This window comes from Lobosporangium transversale (assembly GCF_002105155.1).
Source record: "Lobosporangium transversale strain NRRL 3116 chromosome Unknown BCR41scaffold_13, whole genome shotgun sequence".
Classification (NCBI taxonomy): domain Eukaryota; kingdom Fungi; phylum Mortierellomycota; class Mortierellomycetes; order Mortierellales; family Mortierellaceae; genus Lobosporangium; species Lobosporangium transversale.
In genome coordinates, this window is record NW_019028991.1 from 718,224 (window position 1) to 737,330 (window position 19,107).

Sequence of the window (19,107 nt, forward strand, 5' to 3'; positions counted from 1 at the left end):
TAAAGGTTTTATTGTCAGTGCATTATTGCGAGTATTGCTGCAGATGAAACTTTATTCGGAACAAAGTTTGTCCACAGGCGCAGTTTATCAAAACAAGAAATGCCTGTTGAGGGATGTGGGATGTGGAGGCGTTTACATAAGCAACTCAAGACTCGATGGAGCATGTGTGTGACATGCAACTTTTTTTTTTTTTTTTTTTTTCCGATTGAGTTGTTCAGTGAAGGAGTAGTCCACACGATTCAGTTAACCTATTTAGGATTGACGTTAAGGCACACGATCCGTGGCCATCCCATGACGATAATATTATTTTGCCACCAAATCACCCTTGTTCACCTCTCTCTCATTCCTTACAATTTGAAAAACATACAATGGAATGGCCTCGATTCATACACTGGCTTCGGGTGTTGCAGACGAACTACGTGCCTCTTTAGTAGTGCATTCGCTCGAACAGTGTGCTGCGGAGCTTGTACAAAACAGTACGTTATTTAGTGTACGATGCAGATTGGATACAATAAATACATATTACTTTGAGTCTCATCAAAACCATATACTACTGTCACATATCATTGGATCAAAGGCATTGATGCCAATGCATCGACGATTGAAGTCAAGGTCGATATCGCTGGTCACAGCCTTCAAGTCTCGGATAATGGGGATGGAATCACTTCAGCAGATATGGCACGCATCGGAACACGTTACGCTACCTCCAAGTGTTCTAGCCTTCAAGATCTCAAATGTGTTTCGACCTATGGTTTTCGTGGAGAAGGTATAAAGACGATGATGCAACTCATGCAAAACCCTTCCTTTTTTTTTTTTTTCTTCCGCATTCTTATACTCGTCTTGTGAATAATTATAATAATAAAATAAATCGTATTTAGCTGTTGCTGCCATAGCTGAAATGTCACTTTTGGACATCGTCTCCCGGCCAAGGGAGCAAAATCAAGTGTTTTCAACAATATTCAAGGTATAAAGCTTTTCTAAATCACGGTCAAGATCCAACAGATTATAGCCACCACCATTAACATTTTTTTCCCTTTCTCTTGTTGATCATTTTAGGGAGGAGAAAAGTTGTTTTGTGGACCATCCAGCAAATCCCCACGGTATATTCATGGGACAACGATTTCTGTGAGGGATCTTTTCTACAAGGTAATGACCAGCGTATTTTAATACGATATTAAAGGCACTAGAAGAGTGCTACAGACCCGAGATGCAAGCTACTTAGAACTTTATCATTGTTGACTTCACTCAGTTCCCTGTCAGACAGAGATACTGGTCAGAAGCCTCGATCTCCAAACTGGATTTAGAGCTAGAAAAAGTCAAGCGCTCAATCGAAGCACTAGCCTTAGCCAACCCAAAGATATCGTTTATAGTTGTGGACATGATGCGGGGCAACAAGATTTTAAACTGTCGAAAGGCTGATTCAAGGCTCCACAGGATCACGGCTGTATTTGGTCAGGCTTTATCCTCATCACTCACATTTGTGCGATCCAATGCCGAAGACCAAACTTATAGCTTCACTGGATATATCTCGACTGTGGGACATTATAATAGACTGTTTCAGTTTTTTTTTCTGAACAATCGACCTATTCAATGCGAGAGCCTGCAAAAGACAGTCACACAGCTCTTTCAGCAATCATCGTTCTCAAAAGACAGTCTCCAACATCACGATGCGGATGTGAGACGTTCCAGGGAGCGATATCCTGTATATGTACTCTCATTGGTTTGTCCTACAAGTGAATACGACATTTGTGTGGATCCTGCGAAAAGCATGGTAGAATTTGAGGTATGCATATGACAATATATTTTTCATAACCACGCAATATTGAGTCATCTAAGATAAAGATAAAAAACTCAATTTACCTCTTTTGATATCCTAGGATGAAGAAAGAGTGCTTTACTTAGTTAGAGACACCATCATAAGCTTTTTGGAGCGACAGCATCTCTTATCTAGATCGACAGCAGCGACGCTTCGAAGCCAAACAACTACAAGAAAACGGAAATCGCGCGCAAAGGGTTTAGTAGGGGAAACTTTAGCCCCAATAGAGCATTTCTCTCATGCCAAATCGTCACGTCCAGTCCGGACTACCAGGACTTACCAAAGGGCTGCTTTAGAAGGCCTTGAAGGGGTTAGCGACACTGCCAGGAGCCAGGAGATTGATGTAGAGGATGAAATTGAATTCGAACTAGATTCCGAACGGATAGCTGACATGCTCAATGTAGGATATAAGGAAATTGCAGATGATATGTATTCACTGATATTCAATTGTGTATTTTCCCGTCTTAATTATATTTATCTATTTATTTTTTTCATTCATTTTTATATTTCTAGGATGACTTTGAGATGAGCGAAATGGAATATAGTAGACGAAGCGGCAGCAGCATAATGTTGCCTGAGCCTATGAGCAAAAGACCCTGTTCTACTAGGTATGTGCTGAAGATATTTAGAATGAGATACAGCCGTCTCTTGATATGCTCTTACACTTACAGCAAATCTGGCCTCCACTTTTTACAGGATCTCACTCCCTCATGTAACAGGTCCACAGTCGAGATCAAACAACACAAGGACTTCTGGGATATGGGCGCAGGATGCACTTCGCAAATGGGCTAATCCGGTGTTTTCCACGCCTCCTAGTCATATCCCATCATTACAAACGCTAAAACTCAATGTCGGTCAAGGAGATACTAAAAAGAGCATGAGTAGGTATTTTAGCACTCACACGGATCAATCGAGCCGTCCTGAGATCAAAAGCCTTCAGCTCTCCAAGAGCTGTTTACAACAAGCGCAGGTTGTTGCTCAGTTGGATCGAAAATTTATTTTGTGTACAATGGATGTCCCTGATCCGGCCACAAAACCAGAATTTGATAAAAATAATAGGGCGAAGAGCCTGGTAGTGGTTGACCAGCATGCAGCAGATGAACGTGTGCGTGTGGAGCGACTGATGAAGGAGATGTGTGTCTGCTCGAGTCTGACGTTCACCCCAAGCCTTGAATATCCGATCAATAAGCAGACTGATTCCGAGGCTTCAATTCATCGCCTAGATAGCATGCCCTTGATCCCACCTCTTCCAATTACACTGAGTAGAAGAGAGTGGAGGTTGGCAGACAGGTACAAGGATTGGCTCTACCGTTGGGGAATAGCTCTTGGCAAAAGCGCTTCACTTCCAAGTATGACCAATTCCCAGAGCCCTATGCTGAACATGGGAAGACAAGAGCCCGGCATGGAGCAAGGTCAGGGTGAAGCCGCCCTGATTTCCCATCATTTCCAGGATACTCAAGAAGGACTCAATGGCGACCCTGGAAACAATGATGAGGCTTTGGCACAATGGCAACAGAGGCATCAGCATCAACAAGCCGAGATGAGTAGGGATACGATCGATCCCTATCATGTTGCGAAATATGACCATAACCCCGGCTATGTGACGGTATTGCCTCGGGTCGTTGCAGATCGATGCGTTGTGGATACAACTTTAACGCAAGATCTTATCAAGGACTGCATTGGCTGGGCAGAAGAGCATCAATATAGTATCGCACAAGGTCGTTTGCAAGCTGACTCTGTGTCTGATGGTAAAATAGACTTCTTTTACTTGGTTGCTGCTTTAAAATGTGCTTTGGTTTTACTTTCATTTTTATTTTTATTTTTTTGTTTTTCATGTGCGTTATAGATACAACCGCTTGGCTGCAATGCATCAGAAGATGTCCTCGAGGGATCTTAGATATTGTTAACTCAAAGGCTTGCAGAAGCGCAATTATGTTTAACGACGAGCTCACAATTATTCAATGTCAACAAGTTATCAAAAACCTTTCCCAGTGTGTCTTTCCATTTCAATGTGCACATGGCCGACCAAGTATCGCCCCTTTAACTGTTTTAGGGCCTACTTTGTCGCGCCGTGAACAGGCTCGCCAGCAGAAGCAACAAAATCTGCTACTGCTACAACAGCAAAATCAAGGATCACTAAGAGAGAGATGTCGAAGTGTCGATGAGAGCGATCAAAACGGAAGAGTACCATCATCGAGACGACGATCGCTATTTTTAGGAAATAATAAGCAATACAACAGCCGAGCCACATTGGATCCAAAATGGTTATCATGGAAAAAAGACATATTATAATAGCAATAGAAACAGCTTATCACTGTAATATGAATGATTATGTTTATACCAGTTGATACCTCCACTATGCCCATTTCGATACATAAGAACACCGATTTTCATAAGATTGTATGTCAATTGGGTCATTTTATATTGTGCTATGGCTCTGTTCAATTTCCTTGCTTGAAGATGTTATATTGGCTGTTGGCCAAAAAATTTATTTTGTTTTATGAAAAGAGCACAAAAAAAAAAAAAAAAGAAAAAAAGAAAAAAGCTCAAAATGTTATGAGGCAATGGACGGAACATGTTGTTGCTGGTGTTGTTGTCGAGCCTGTTGAGCCTGTTGCGCCTGCTCTTTTTGCCGGATAATAAGCTTGCGGACATAACTACCGACGGCTTGGTGACCCTCTGTCGTTATACAAATCAATCTTCTCTTCTGGTTCGACCATAGTACTACACCCAGCTCGCTTGCATACTCTAATGTGCTTTCAAAGTCTTGCTGTCGGCCGAAATCAGAATATAACCATGACTGAACTGGTCGGAGACGGTTCTTCTCAATCTCCCATAAGCGAATCTGATCCACCACAGTAAGTGGCAAGACAGGTGTATGCTTCCGCATCTGCGCATGCGCATGTGCTGTGAGATAGGTGATGATTTGCTCTGCTGTAATTCCTTTAGTAAGCGCACGTCGGATACTATCGCGCGTGATTACGCCAGTAACCATGTTGGGGAATCGATCCCGAAGATGTACAAAGAGGTTTAACACTGCAATCTGTAGGGGTGAATCTATAGGAAGTAACAAAACTCCCTGCAATTAATAATCTTTGGGTCTGAATTGCTTTAAAATAGCTGGATAAATCGCTTTTGTATACTTACCGGTGTAAGCGTAAAGCCTGTAATTGGTTTCCAAGATAATAAATCCATGGTCATCTCCTTCCTCCTCCTCTCCTTTCCTGACCGCTGCGGCTGCAGCCAACTTGGTAGCATTAGTATGTGACCCGAGCATAACGGGAGTTCCTGAGGTCAGCGTTGTTGCCAATCGAGTTGGATAAAATCTTCTGCTTCCTCTTTTCCTTTGGTATACAATCCCATATGCCTTCAAGTCCTCCAGTAAATGAGTCTGTGTTGGTGTTAACGTCTCAGAGGAGTAATCATTCCCCAATTCCAAAGATCCCAATTGGAAAAAGAAAGTCAGCACTTCAACTAGATCCATGTTCAGACTTTCCGCCATGTTCAAATATTGAAGCAAGAAAGCCCAAACTTGTGTATTGATGTCCTGCAAAAGAAATTGGAACCCTTTGTGTGTAATTTTAGGGACACCGAAATCTTGCCGGGCCATTTGACTCGCAAAATCCCGTGCATCCATGCTATCAGCGTGTGATGAAACATCAGATCCGCCCGTCATTAGTCCGCTTCGTCCTAGAAGGTTGAGAACTCCTTTGCAAGGTGGACGTCCTTCTGTAGTGCCGACCATAAAATGTAAAATCGCTTCCCATTGTTTGGTGGCGTAGTCGTCTAAAAATGCAATGTCGACATGATGTTTATCTGGTGTTGATGTCGCTAATCCAAAGCTCTGGGAATTTCCTCTAAAAAAAAAAAAAAAAAAAAAAACATCAAACTCTGTATATGATTAGGAGCAAGGACATAAAATTTCTCATAATAAACAGTTCTCAGTGATAAAAACTCATTTCTGCTTTACCCTCCTGTCAATGCATTCCTAAACTGCTCCAGGAATGTCGCGTTCATCGCGTAGTTCCCTCGCTCCTCTGAAAAGATGTGGAGGGCCTTTAACCGCTGCATAGCCTCTTTTTGCTTCCTAGTAATGTATAATACAACATCAACAGAATGCATTGAGCAAGTAGAACTACAAAGAGCAGAGCAGATCAGGCCAGTTATAAACATTGATCTTGGAATTTGGATAGTGGTATTACATTAGTCCTGCGCTCTCTTTAAACCAAAGCTTCATATCCGTAACTGGAATGGGTGTATCGACGTATAGACTTGACATGATGATCTGTTTTCCTAATGGTGGCAACAGCCTTCACAATCAAAATAATGACCACGTTAGATGATACAAGAGCCCTTGGTCCCCGACAGATGATAATGGATAAGGCCGAAGAGAAAAAGAAAGAAGAAATACCGAAAGATAGCAAGGCATGTTGCTGGTTTCTGATAGAGGCGGTTGAAAGTCTGTAGAGGAAGTGTTTCAAGGTATTCATGAATCGATGTCTGGAATTTTGACATCTTTTTTGTTTTCTAAATTGATGCTTATGTATATAATTATATTTCTGTGGTATATAAAACAATATGATGTGGTCAGATGCCCCTTTATGTTCCTTGTTGATGTCTCTTATGTCTGTGTTATATGCGATGTATGTGCATGTAATTACAAATGGTTTATTCCCCTCTCTCTCAGTGTGCGCTGCACTTTAATTTGAAGGTCATGTGATCATTTCTTTTAAACTTTAAAGGCAAGGTTTCTTTAAAGTGTATTTAAAGCACAAAATGGATCACAGCCACAGTACTTAGCCAATGCCATCCTGAGTTGGAAGACACAACAGTCATTGGAACTTGGTAGGGTGCAGTGTGTTGTCCGGATCATATTTTGCCTAGTCACTGTATCACTATGGGACGCTGACTGTATTTAAAACAGTGTGTCTGTCCCATATGAACCTTATGAATCCGAACAACGACGATTGGCAGCGGCCATTTGGATTTACGAGCTTGTTTTGAGGACACTTTTAGGGAACATAAAGTTGTCGATACCTGCCACAGCATAGCACTTTGTCCCCAAAGATGTAGGCGGACATCCGAGCCCATGACAAGTTTGATCATACAAATAAATATCGTAAGGATTTAACCACGCATTTTAAAAACAGACCTACAAATATGAAGGCTAATCTCACCAGCCTGCAGTAGAACAAACAGAGTATTTTGATAGAAATGTAGCATAAATATTGATCTACAGAATTCCAATCCAGCAAACGAGATGGTTCTGCTTTATCTGACTTAGATGTTAGCTGCATGCACTGGCATTGTGCACAAAGCCCAACCTTGGATCTATTGCAAGGGTCGAGTGCAAGGTGTTCTCTTGTTTAGAAAGCCAAATTTAACCAACAAAATGGGTCATCTTGGGGTTCATGGGTTAATTTAGTCAAATGTAAAAATAAAATGTTCTTGTACTCACACCTATTTTCTTCTTGTTGTGTATTTATGTCTTATCTTTTTAACCATGCTTCTGGAACAGTACCTTACCTTCTAAATAGCTTTAGACGCTGCTGTAACTTTGGATGCAACGCGATCTTTTGTATTTTGGATACCTTTTCAGACTCGGATGTCCGCCGTACACCAAATTCACTCTCGGCACATCATGTGGCGATGTAGAGTGAGGATTCGGCTCAAAGCATCAATAGTAAAGTGTGTCTAAGGTCAGCCCTACGTACGCTCAGTTCTTATACCCACAGCTTCCTTTAACACCAAAATAAAATCTTGAAGTTTGTGTAATATTTAGCGATTCCAGGATACATCGTCTCATCTGACACCACGTTGTAATAGCACTGATCGTCCTAGGACGTTCATTCTAAACCAAGGTAAAAACCATTTGCGTTGGATTCCAGCCTGTTTTTTCGGGACGGTTTGCGTAGCAGTCATGACTATAAAGTTGTTAGTTTCTTGGAGAGCATCTAGTCACGTACTCGAATAAACAAAACAAAAAAAATTCGCGATCAACAATCGAGGGAAGGGGCTTTGCACCTAAATTTGTGAGCCAAAACACTAACAGAGCAATGATCAGCAGAGGACAAGTGAAATACGACAGAAGATTTAGCGTTCTTTCAAAAGTGCCAAAATAAAAAGGAAAGCAGGTTGTTGGAAGGCTACCGTGGAGCTCGCAATTTCCAAAAACCAGAGAGTATTATATAATATATAAGATGTTTTCAGAGGAAAATAAGAAGAGTACATGTATGGTGCTCAAGGATAAAGATAAATGTCCGTTGGATGAGACAGATTCAGGAGACCTCCCATGATAATAAACCAATCCTTTACCCCTAATGCCAGTGCATACAATGCATACGCTGCGCCTGCTCCTTCCTTCCCTCCGCCAAACCCACGGGATCTCTGCTCTGTATTGATACCAATGTCTTTTTGCCTTATAAAGGCATATACACTTTTACCGCTCAACATCGCATCACTCGGCAAATTCTGCATCTTCTATAACTCAGCACTCTTTTCTCACTTTCTCTCTTTTTCTTCGTTTCTCCCCCTTCTGAGGCAACAATTACGTATTCCTCTTGGCCAAGGCCATTAAATTCATCATGACTTCCATGTTCATCACCCTCGCATTACTCTTTTCACTCCTTGTCACAGCATACGCTCAGAGTATCAAACCCAGGCCTGCACAGGAATGTGCATTTGCACGTGCCGGATCAAAACTTTATATTCAGGGCGGTAGAACCGGTTCCGACATTATTAACCAGCACTACGCTCTCGACCTCGCTACAAGCTGGCCTGTTACTTCTCCTCCCTGGACTGAGTTGAAGCCTGGCCACACAACTTATCTCTTCAATGCTGTGGCTACACCTGATAACAAAACACTTATCATGTTCGTCCGGGGCGAGAACAGCAGTATCATCATGCCAAAATATGATATCCAAACCAATTCTTGGGGCGCCGCTCCCTTGTCACTGACTCCTGACCAGGACTATCGCTATGGCATAAGGCCAGTGATTGATCCGATAAATTGGCTCGTCTACATAGCTGCCTTTCAGAACTTGGATATCTTTAATCCAAACACTTCGACCATATCGCTCACTCCTATGCCCGCAGATATCTTCAAGTCAAGACTGTTCTCAGGCGCCGTCTACAATCCACTGAGGAAATCTATCATGTATTTTGGAGGGATCAACGCAAGTATCGTTATCGATCCTCTGGCGACGCAAGTTACTGAATATTCTATCGGTACAAATACCTGGAGAACCTTTGTAGGTCTAATAACGCGTTTGTTTTTCTTTTTTTCTTTCTTTCTTTTTTTTTTTTTTTTTTTTTTTCTTTTTGGGCACTAAAGCATATTTCACTTTTTTCTTTTTTAGCCAACTGTGGGTGAACCACCAGTAGCACGGTCCGACTTTTGTATGGCCTCAAGTGAAGACGGAAATACAATTGTTGTCTATGGTGGAAGGATAGCTCCGCCTGCAAATTATACAAACACTTTTTACACACTGGATGTTCCCACTGGTAGATGGACCCGAGGTCCAGATGGAGATGTTAGGCTATATATGGCATGCATCATCATAGGAGACCAATTCCTGGCGTGGGGCGGAACCGATGGCGTCAAGACACTTGATGGCCCTCCCGTAGTCTTTGACTTGGCCCAACGCAAATGGGTCAATACTTACACTGCTCCAGCATACTATCGGAAAGATACCAATCCTAGCAGTAGCTCGTCCTCTCCAGGTTCTATCCCCTCAGACGCGCCTCCTCCAGTCACCAAGTCATCAGGAAGCAATTTGGGGGCTATTCTTGGAGGCACGTTCGGAGTTCTTTCCGTAGTTGCACTGTCTGGTCTGGTTTATTTTTATCTAAAGCGTAGACAGGGCCATGTTCGGTACAATGAAGCTTCGGAGCAGCAAAATGCAAGTAATAATGAAAAGCCAGCAGAGACACACCAAAAACTAGACAATTCGCAGCCAAGGAATCCACAAATACTAGGCCTGAGACAAACATCTGCGCGCGATCCTCAGGGTATTTCAGACTACAGGCTCTCTTCCTCAGTCCCACAGCCAGTATTCTCGTCTCCCAGTTACGATCATCAGCAATATACTGTTTCCAGCAAGAACGTCCTGCTGCCGCCTATTGACTCACAGCTATCTAACACACCTGTTATTTATATCCCTAATTCTTCTTATCCAACTGTTATTCCTGGAGCAACCGTCACTACGCCTTACACACCAACTCAAACCACCCCGAATGGCGATGTTTACCAAGCATACTCCATTGCACCATCTGGACTTTCACAGAATGTTGGAACGCTCAATGGTTCTGTCTCAGGATCACCTCACGACTTCAATGCCCCTACATATAGCTCTGTCACTCCTATCCCACCACCAGCACCCTATGTTTCCAATCAATCTTATGTCCCGCAGAATGTCTTTAACCTGTCTGCCGCCACATTCACGCCTGGCATCACATCGCATACGGCGACACCGAGCGCATCTCCTGTGAATGCCCAAGGCAATGACAATACTGAATCACAGGCACCATTTCCACCCCCACCTAACTTGTCACCACGACCAGTTAAAAGCAACACATCGCATTATACTCAGTAGCACCTAGGCCCCTCAATAGCAGAACCGATATAATCAATGTATTCATTCCATCACCGCATGGACAGCAATAACATATACGATCACCCCATGCAACCGCAGAATGACGTCCCCATTTTCAATATACTATCATCATTACTACTATCATTATTATTTCATTATTATTTCGTCTTTTTAGCCATCACTATTTACTTCATACACTTCTTATAAGCAACTCTACCATAATAAACTTCAAGGATATATTTTTATTTACTATCACCGCTGTTTGTTTGATTTAAATAGATTCTTTGTGCTTTTTTTTTTTTTTTTTTTTTTTTTTCAGTTGATATGATTTGACACAGGCTGTTGAATAGGTAATAAGTGATTTAATCAAGTCTACTAAACCTCGCCAGCTTGCTCTGCTAACTTGTAAAACAACGAATCCTCCTTCTTGAGTAGTCGACTTGGAGTATCAAACTCTAGGACTCTTCCTCTCTCCAACACCAAAATCTTGTCACTGTCCATTACAGTCTTGATACGGTGTGCAATCGTTAAAACCGTCCTGTCTCTGAACTCTTGCCGGATCGTCTTTTGAATCAGTTCATCTGTCTCTACATCCACTGCCGCAGTTGCCTCATCCATGATCAAGATCTTGGATTTTCGAAGCAATGCTCGTGCAAGGCAGATCAAGGATCGTTGGCCCACGGAAAAATTCCCGCCATTCTGTGCAACCTCAAATGATAATCCTCCTGGTAATGTGCTGATATAGTCCTTCAAATGAGATCGCTCCAGAGCCCTCCAGAGATCTGCGTCCTCTACTTCGTGGAATGGATCAAGGTTATCGCGAACAGTCCCCACAAATAGCGTCGGGTCCTGAGGGATAATAGATAGATGGCGACGCAAGTCCTGAAGCCCCACAGTTGAAATATCGACTCCATCTATTTCAATTCTACCTCCATCTTCCTCTTCTGTTGCTGCTTCTTCCTCTGAGTGTGACCCTCCCTGGCCGTTAGCATTATGTGGTAATGATCTATCAGAGGCAAGCGTCATGCTATTGTCACTTTGCTTGGCCCAGTAGCTATTAGCAGCCTCCACAATTCGGAATAGAGCCAATGTCAATGAGGATTTGCCTGCACCTGTTCGGCCAACAATGCCGACACGCTCTGTTGGTGCAATTTCTAACGTCACGTTCTTTATGACCAAGTCCAGTCCCTCGCGGTAACGTGTCGAGTAGTTCTTGAAGTTGATGCGTCCTTTTGAAGGCCAGCCATCTGGGAGCGGCACATCTGTGGTGTCAGGGGCCTCCGTCTTGAGGTTGGTGTATTCAAGGATGCGCTCCAGTGAAACCAGTTGGTACTGTAGTACAAAAAAAAAAAAAGTTAAACACCAGTTTTCTTTGAAATGTTACCATCATTATTATTATTACTTTATCATCTCTTTTTACCTGGAGATCGCAAGCCATGCGGACTAAGGAAGTAACTTCCTCAGTAATCGACAGTGCAAAGCTCAAGGTCAAACCCACCATGCTAGGGTCCATCCGCTCCCGTTCAAGGACTGCAAAAAGGGCTGTAATAAACACGATAATGGTGCTTAGAAGCCGAAGCTGCACGTCCATCCATCGCCTCGAACCCATATTGGATAAGAAATTGTTTGAATTTCTATCAGTTAAATCCGTATTTTCACGGACAAACCGACTTTGAATCTTCATTGCCCGCAGCGTTGACACACCTCCAAGAGATTCGTTAAAGTGTTGGTAGATGGGTGACTTTGAAGCTGCGTAAATTCGAGCCAATATCTGGTTCACGCTCAGGAAGCAAATAAGAGCGAGATAGTAAGCTGCCATAAAGAGTGGTGCAACAAAGATAAAGGATGGGGTTGTGCTTACGACCAAAATCAAGGTGCTCATGACTGAGGTACCAAATAATAAAATACCAATCAATTTGCTTGAAAGTTTCACATCTACTGTCCCAACATCGGACGAAAACCGGTTGATGATTCTTCCCAGTGGCGTCGTGTCAAAGAAAGCAATTGGTAGGTGCATAATCTTGTTCAAGAAATCGTAATGAATTCGCTCTGAGGCACGGATTCGACCGACTGCAAGCGCTAGCCACATGATGATCATGTAGAGCAACACATATATCAGAGTGAGCAGCGCATACACCCCGAGGAAACGAACAATCGATGGTGGATTGTTTTCATCTCTCCTTTTGTTTTCATTGATCCAATGCTTAAGCCACAGGCTTGTCGAAACCAGGCAAATCTGTGCCAGGACAAACAGTAGCACTACCATTGTCGAAACAAGGTATGATCTTCAAATATAAGAAATAAATAGAATAAATAAACAAATAAATAAAAAGCTATCTTTCAAAATAATACTTTTTGACAAATGAAAACAATCAAGGGAAACTTACACTGCTTTGGCGTAGAGAATGCCCACCCCATATCCGACCGCACCCTCCTTTATGGCCTCGACCGTAATAATTCCTGCCTTCGTGTCTTTCTTGTCATCCTTGAACTCCTGGTTGTTGGCAGCCACTGTAGTGTTGTTGGATGTGCTCTGATCGCTTATATCTCCACTTTCGTCTCCCTCAGTAGCCTCGCCGCTGTCATCGGCATCGTTTGGTATATTTGTACTGATAGTCGCATTCCCTGGTTTTATACGTGTTTTATCACCTCCTTTAATCCCTGTTTTAGCCACCTTCGGTGTTGAACTCGATCTTCTTTCCAACTTTGAATATTCTTTGATCAATCGATAGAAGATCTTCTTATTCGCCATTAGCTCGCTATATGGCCCATTCTCCGCAACCATGCCTTCGTGGAGGACCACAATTTGATCAACTTCACGGAGATGATGAATTCCATGTGTCACCAAGACACGCGTCTTGTCGCGGAGCAAACCAGTTGATCCAAGGAGGTGATTCCAAAGATGATGACTAACATGTGCATCTACTGCGCTGAGTGGATCATCCAACAAATAGATGTCCGCATCGTCGTAGGCAGCTCGGGCAAGAGAAACTCTTTGTTTCTGACCGCCTGAGAGATTTATCCCACGCTCTCCAATCTCTGTCATATCTCCTGCAGGCAGGACAGCCAGATCTGGCTCCAATCCACAAGCAAAGATAACCTGCTTGTACCTTTCTTCGTCATATCTCTTGCCAAAAAGAATGTTATCCTTGAGTGTTTTGTTGATGATCCAAGCTTGTTGAGGAACGTATGCAACATGTCCTGAAATCTGAATCTTCCCCTGTAACTTATAAAGTTCTCCAATCATGGCAGAGAGTAATGAAGATTTGCCTTGTCCCACGCGTCCAACAATAGCAGTGAGTTTTCCTCTGCCAAAGGATAGGTTGATAGACCGCAGTGTAGGCGGCAATGTCAGCTGAGGTTCAGAGGAGCCATGATCCTGTAGAAGGGCGCTTCTCTCATCTATAACACGATTGTCCTCATAACCCTCATCGACCGGTGCTATCCATGAGAATGTCCCATCTTTGATCAAAATCAGCGGATCATCTGGGTCTCGGGGCAAAAGATCAAAGCGCATGATGTTCTTGTCATCGATCTCTTCGAGCAAAAAGAATCGCTGAATGCGCTTAGTAGCTACCAAGACACTGAGAGTTGAAGCTGTTGCGTCTGATAGACTCGAGATAGGATTTTTAAGCATGGAAAAGAGCGTCATAGATACAAATACAGTCTGTAGCGTGAGTTTCCCTGGGGTGAAACCGGGGCCACCCCAGAGAGCATAGACACTGAAAGTGACCAGGCTGATGATGAGTGAGGATGATATGAAGATAATGGACATGAATGCCTCTACAATGCCAATCCTCTTGAGTATATTCAATTCCTTACTTCGCACTGCCAGGATACGATTTATGAATGCAGTACTCCAGCCGTAAAGTTTGATGATCTTCATTGAACTCAATACCTCTGTTGTGAGCTGAACTCGTTGATCCATTGCTTTCAATTTCTCTGCCTGCATTGACTTAAAAAACTTTGCTTGCCAGGTTTGCACTGGCAGCATCGCCAGCATGGTAAGTACTCCAGCAAGCATTGTCCATCCTAAAAGCCCATACAGCAATTTCATTGCAATTGCGATCTCAAGTGGAATGGACTACAGAAACAGAACAAAGTATCCATTGCATAAGAAATACATCAACAACTTTGAGAAAAAAAAAAAAAAAAAAAAAAAAAAAACACTTACGATCCACATAGATAAAAAGCTGAACATGTCCCACCACTGGTCCGCATCGACAGACATATGGTTTGTAATTTCGCCATTCGTCGACTCGCTCCTTGCTTTGGCTGAAAGCCTAAGAGCTTTGCGATATATCATCGCAATGAGTGCAGCACGGGTTCGGACTCCAATCAAAATCATTTGGTATCGATTATATGTGTTGACAAGAGACGCGAACAGGGACGATACAAAGATCCCTATGGCTAAAGTGATACCGTACGACAGAGGCTTGGATTCATAATCCTCTAAATAGCTCAGCAACTCGTTCAGGATTACTGGAAGCGTATATGAAAACAGGACAATCGCAACTCGGCTCAAGAGCACTGGCACCAGCAATTCCCAATTCGAAAGAAGGATAATTTGGAACAATGATGGTTGTTCACCGCGGGATTTACGCCGCAGCAATCGGTCCGCCCATAAGCTGCTCAACTTTTCATACGCTACTTCTGTCTCCATCCAAGGAGGTAGTTGACCAAGAATATCGTCTTGAGTAATTGTTCTCTTCAATCCGATCTTGATGAACGGGAAATAAAACGTGAAAAAAAGTCGAGAGCCAAGGTTAGCCTTGGCGTACAGCCCAGCGCTACTCATCCGCTGTACTCTAGTCTTTCCCCGTGGCCACGCCTCCACTACAAAGCCTGCAGACAAAAATAAAGTTAGCGCTATGAGGAGACTTATTGTTGAGCGTCCGGTTGGTTCAGCCAGCTCCAATGTCGTTTTGGTAATGATAAGTGTCGCTGATATTGCGGCAACATAGAAAGCATATATGGCGCTAGAAGAACGGATCGTGTACTCATGCTCATATTTGTTTAATGCAACTGCAAATACCTAGAAGAAGGGTGTTGACGTCAGGTACATGCTTATATACTTATATTATTTTAAGTAACATTTAAAAAAAAAAAAAAAAAAAAAAAAAAAAAAGACAAACGTTACCCATGCTGTACCCATGCAAAAACAGCTCCAAGCAATAGCGGGTGAAATGTCCCCTGAGGCGGAAAGATTCCAGTAAAGCATCCATGATACAACAGCAGAAATAAACATGAATATCTGTGTGGGCCAATAGATCCAAAAAGTGCGTCCGAGGCGATGCCCAACTCTATATTTTCTCAGATAATATATCCGCAACAAGAACCCCAATGCTGCGAGTAATGACAATGCGCCAAATAATACACTATGGCAAAAAATAAGATAAAGGATAAGCGCCACAAACATCTGATTCAGGTTTGATAAGAAATTGCATTCTGTAATTTCGCCATTCTCCATTACCTGTACTCAAAGCATGGTGTCAAATCATATCGAGTGGGGCTCAATGGGCCCTATGTATGTATATAATTTTATTGAATTTAGGATGGTAAGGACTATAGGCAATACGTACAAAATAAAACAAAGGTACATATGAAGATATATATACATATATTTTTGTTGATCCTATATCTATAGTAACTTACCCATCCCTCATGATGAGTACAGAGACTATTGATACTAGATGGCATATGACTATTTGTCCGGTAGACTGAACTATCGAAACGAACCCCAGCTGTCAACAACTGCCAAGTCTCAAAGTGTAAAGTGTCAGGCAGGATCGAGTGAGTTCCAGTAATGGTTCAGCCTTGATGCTATCAATCCTGGTTTCCTGAACCCTGTGCTCCGAACGAAGTTGGATTATGAAAGTTGTAAAGGAAAATTGAAAAAAAAAAAAAAAAAAAAAAAAAAAAAAAAAAAGGAGAGGAAAAAAGAAAGAAAGTGCACAGCACTTTGAAGATAAGAAAATAGTGGAACCACAAACGGGAAAAGTGACTGTTAAAACGGCGTTTGAAAGAACGCCAAATAAACCATTTTTGGAATGTGAGAGAAGGTTAAGCACAGATGTTCATCTAGTTTATCCGTTGCAGTGGAAAGTCGTAAAAAAGTAATTTTGCCCTTTTCATCAGGCGCAAGCACCAGCACGATAGCATTAACACTATCGTACAACTGTTCGATGACGGGAGCCTCCGCTTGTATTCCAATCTACTCTTTCGGTACGAAATTGCTATTTACATTATTATTTATTGTATACCTCTCATCACCGTCGTCATCATCACACGGAGGAGAATAACACTGCAAAGAGTAGGGCAATAGCATAGGTTTGTGGGCGAAATCTTGTTTGTGGATATTTGTTTGTATCTTCGAGTACCAAAATGCTATGTATTTGACTGTTCATGGGAAAAAGCCTTTTTCTTTTTTTTTTCTAAAAGGCCACTGGCTGAACTAGAATGCCCTAGCGCTCTGTGTACTGTACTAAAATCATTACGACCATACTCTATGCCTCAATATACGGGAAATATGTATAACCATTCTTTATTTATATCTGTTAAAGGTGGAGTATCGACCATTAAAGGAGCCGTCTGCATCCATAAAAAATAAATAAAATAAGATCAAAGGAAAAATAACTCATATATGCCTTTTAACAACGATTTCTGCAAGGGCCAAGATCGTTCCAACCCCCGACGTGGCTAAACTGAGACTCGCAGGGACGAAACGGAACACCTCTGCAGCATATTGAGGTACAGCCATCCAATGAAAAAGATAATGGTTCTGTTGTTCACCCATTCCTGCATACATCGCTACTGTCTCGGCTGCATCCTTGGCTAAATTTGTCAACCGCGAGGTCACATTCACAGCCGGGTACTGATGATGGACATGATGGTGATGTAAACCATATTGGCTCAAGCAGTATGTTAATGCAAACTTGAAGGCAAAGTATGAGAGACCTGAAGTCGTGGAACGCGACAAAAGGCCAGTCATCGCATACTGAGAAGCATCAAGCTCAGCGTCCGTTTTACGGGCCACATCAACGTTGAACAGTTGTGAAAGCAGCGTTGGGAGAACGAAAAGTGAGCTGTAGTAACAAAAGAATGGTAATAAGAAGTCGGGCCAGTTCATCAAGGTCCCAAAGAAAGATGGCTGATCATCCTCATCCTAGCGTTTCAAATAAAATATAAAGCGTCAGTATGAACACCGCCTTTTTTTTTTTTTTTTTTTTTTTTTTTTTTTTTTTTTTTTATTTAAAAAAAAAAAAAATACCTTGTGCCATTGGTGAGAGAAAGCTGCAGACAAATACACGGCAAATTCAAACAGGAAAGTAATAAAAACAAAGCCTGTGCTAGTGGAACCGACATCATGCACTCTCTGCACGCCTCGGGACATACAGATGGAAAATCCATGGATTCCTGGATATTCCTCAAAGTGGTGCTTGACCCTTTCAAAGATCCGCACGAAGTAGCTCTTGCTCTTGTCTTCAAGGTTAACACGGTGGCGACGGCGTCCATAGCGGCGATGGCTGCCGCCATCTTTTGCATCGTCATCATAGTAACGAGAGTTACGGCGAGCCTTACCCCTATCCCGTTCATTGCTATTAAACCCTCTGCCAACGCTACTATTCACTGCGTCCACGACACCATCGACCGCATGAGAAATAGTGGAGGTCAAGTCCTTAGATGCTCTCCGAAACTGAGCCTTGCCTGATTGGAACTTGTCGTGCAATGCATGTTCTAGCGAGTATGCCTTTTCTACAGCTGCTTGGACTTCTGAATGCAAGCTTCCCATAAAGTCTCTCGCCTGATACTCCGGCAATAGGTCTTCTAAACTCTCTGAATCTGAATCATGTCTATAAAATAAATTGCAGATAAAGAAAAAATATTACCATTTTGTTCTTTTTTTTTTGCAGAAAAAAAGTGCGATATGATGTCAGTGCCTTACTTGGTAGTGGCTATTTTCCTTGGCGAAGAGCGTCGAGAGTAAGTTTGAGTCCCTTCAGAGGTATCATCACTAAGGTCATTAGCAGATGACAGGCTCGCCAAGCGGTTGCTCTCAGTCGACCGACGGCTGTTGGCTTTTGGATTGCCTTCATGGGTTAGTTCATGGAGCGAAGGATCGGACGATCCATGCTTTGTAATATGATCTCTATCATTTATTCCATTTTATTTATCGCGATATTTTGTTGATTAAAGTGTTAGAGGAATTTTTTTTTTTTTTTTTTTTTTTTTTAATACTCCGGTTGTTTATCTTCCAGTGGTCCGCACCTGATCCTATCAGCAATGTCTTCACGCCGTCCATCAGTGGCAAGGCCCAACTTTGTTGCAAGTTCTAATGATAGCATCCGCACCATAATGGATTTCTTGTTGAATACAATATCCATATCATTTTTATTTCATGAGGCCTTGCTGGATTCATACAAACACGCACCTATTAATTCAGCTTTACGACGTTTCGAGAGTGGGATTGCCATAATGACGAGATGTTTTTTCTTCTTCTTCTTCTTTGCGTGAGCCGTTGAAAAGATAGGGAAGATAATGATGAAAATAAACTGTGTAAAAAAAACCCCCCATTTAAGAACAGTTTGTGAGATGGTCACAAAAGTCTGCTTTGCCCAATTTGCGACAAAAAATTTTTTTCTGGAAAGAAAGGGAATAATCTTATGGGCAACGACTCAGACATGGCTTTAGCTTCAT

General features: G+C 42.3%; 5 protein-coding genes across 5 annotated transcripts; 2 read left to right on the top strand and 3 right to left on the bottom strand.

The window, feature by feature from the left end:
- Positions 1 to 204: 204 nt before the first annotated feature.
- Positions 205 to 4,108, top strand: BCR41DRAFT_421235 (hypothetical protein; the record flags this gene model as incomplete). Its single annotated transcript, XM_022029999.1, has 9 exons — positions 205 to 476; positions 578 to 766; positions 879 to 964; positions 1,057 to 1,146; positions 1,250 to 1,783; positions 1,878 to 2,216; positions 2,330 to 2,424; positions 2,513 to 3,564; positions 3,663 to 4,108. Exons 1-9 carry the CDS (start codon positions 374 to 376, stop codon positions 4,106 to 4,108), a joined length of 2,934 nt encoding a protein of 977 aa, XP_021882683.1. The 5' UTR covers positions 205 to 373.
- Positions 4,109 to 4,361: 253 nt separating this feature from the next.
- Positions 4,362 to 6,470, bottom strand: BCR41DRAFT_321218 (RNA polymerase II transcription factor B subunit 2). The gene is made up of 5 exons (XM_022021428.1): positions 6,228 to 6,470; positions 6,019 to 6,126; positions 5,787 to 5,903; positions 4,964 to 5,673; positions 4,362 to 4,873 (listed from the first exon to the last, which is right to left on the bottom strand). Exons 1-5 carry the CDS (start codon positions 6,329 to 6,331, stop codon positions 4,371 to 4,373), a joined length of 1,542 nt encoding a protein of 513 aa, XP_021882684.1. The 5' UTR covers positions 6,332 to 6,470; the 3' UTR covers positions 4,362 to 4,370.
- Positions 6,471 to 8,183: 1,713 nt separating this feature from the next.
- BCR41DRAFT_421237 (hypothetical protein) lies at positions 8,184 to 10,643 on the top strand. Its single transcript, XM_022030000.1, has 2 exons — positions 8,184 to 9,066; positions 9,175 to 10,643. Exons 1-2 carry the CDS (start codon positions 8,401 to 8,403, stop codon positions 10,408 to 10,410), a joined length of 1,902 nt encoding a protein of 633 aa, XP_021882685.1. The 5' UTR covers positions 8,184 to 8,400; the 3' UTR covers positions 10,411 to 10,643.
- An 85-nt stretch (positions 10,644 to 10,728) lies between these two features.
- Positions 10,729 to 16,314, bottom strand: BCR41DRAFT_385691 (hypothetical protein). Its single transcript, XM_022027700.1, has 7 exons — positions 16,066 to 16,314; positions 15,884 to 15,933; positions 15,551 to 15,788; positions 14,585 to 15,445; positions 12,798 to 14,494; positions 11,831 to 12,695; positions 10,729 to 11,742 (listed from the first exon to the last, which is right to left on the bottom strand). Exons 1-7 carry the CDS (start codon positions 16,108 to 16,110, stop codon positions 10,786 to 10,788), a joined length of 4,713 nt encoding a protein of 1,570 aa, XP_021882686.1. The 5' UTR covers positions 16,111 to 16,314; the 3' UTR covers positions 10,729 to 10,785.
- A 638-nt stretch (positions 16,315 to 16,952) lies between these two features.
- BCR41DRAFT_351359 (hypothetical protein) lies at positions 16,953 to 19,051 on the bottom strand. The gene is made up of 5 exons (XM_022023786.1): positions 18,842 to 19,051; positions 18,679 to 18,742; positions 18,356 to 18,559; positions 17,681 to 18,263; positions 16,953 to 17,575 (listed from the first exon to the last, which is right to left on the bottom strand). Exons 1-5 carry the CDS (start codon positions 18,882 to 18,884, stop codon positions 17,048 to 17,050), a joined length of 1,422 nt encoding a protein of 473 aa, XP_021882687.1. The 5' UTR covers positions 18,885 to 19,051; the 3' UTR covers positions 16,953 to 17,047.
- Between the last annotated feature and the right edge of the window lie 56 nt (positions 19,052 to 19,107).

Coding starts and splice junctions, on each gene's coding strand:
- BCR41DRAFT_321218 (XM_022021428.1), bottom strand. CDS start 6,331: ATGTCAAAATTCCAGACATCGATTCATGAATACCTTGAAACACTTCCT. Junction 5,674..5,786: donor AGGAATGCATTGACAGGAGG/GTAAAGCAGAAA, acceptor TTTTTTTTTTAG/AGGAAATTCCCAGAGCTTTG. Junction 4,874..4,963: donor CAGGCTTTACGCTTACACCG/GTAAGTATACAA, acceptor TACTTCCTATAG/ATTCACCCCTACAGATTGCA.
- BCR41DRAFT_385691 (XM_022027700.1), bottom strand. CDS start 16,110: ATGCCATCTAGTATCAATAGTCTCTGTACTCATCATGAGGGATGG. Junction 15,789..15,883: donor ACACCATGCTTTGAGTACAG/GTAATGGAGAAT, acceptor TTTTTGCCATAG/TGTATTATTTGGCGCATTGT. Junction 12,696..12,797: donor ATTCTCTACGCCAAAGCAGT/GTAAGTTTCCCT, acceptor TTATATTTGAAG/ATCATACCTTGTTTCGACAA.
- BCR41DRAFT_421237 (XM_022030000.1), top strand. CDS start 8,401: ATGACTTCCATGTTCATCACCCTCGCATTACTCTTTTCACTCCTTGTC. Junction 9,067..9,174: donor CAAATACCTGGAGAACCTTT/GTAGGTCTAATA, acceptor TTTCTTTTTTAG/CCAACTGTGGGTGAACCACC.
- BCR41DRAFT_351359 (XM_022023786.1), bottom strand. CDS start 18,884: ATGGCAATCCCACTCTCGAAACGTCGTAAAGCTGAATTAATAG. Junction 18,560..18,678: donor GACATTGCTGATAGGATCAG/GTGCGGACCACT, acceptor AATAAATGATAG/AGATCATATTACAAAGCATG. Junction 18,264..18,355: donor AGGAAAATAGCCACTACCAA/GTAAGGCACTGA, acceptor TTTATTTTATAG/ACATGATTCAGATTCAGAGA.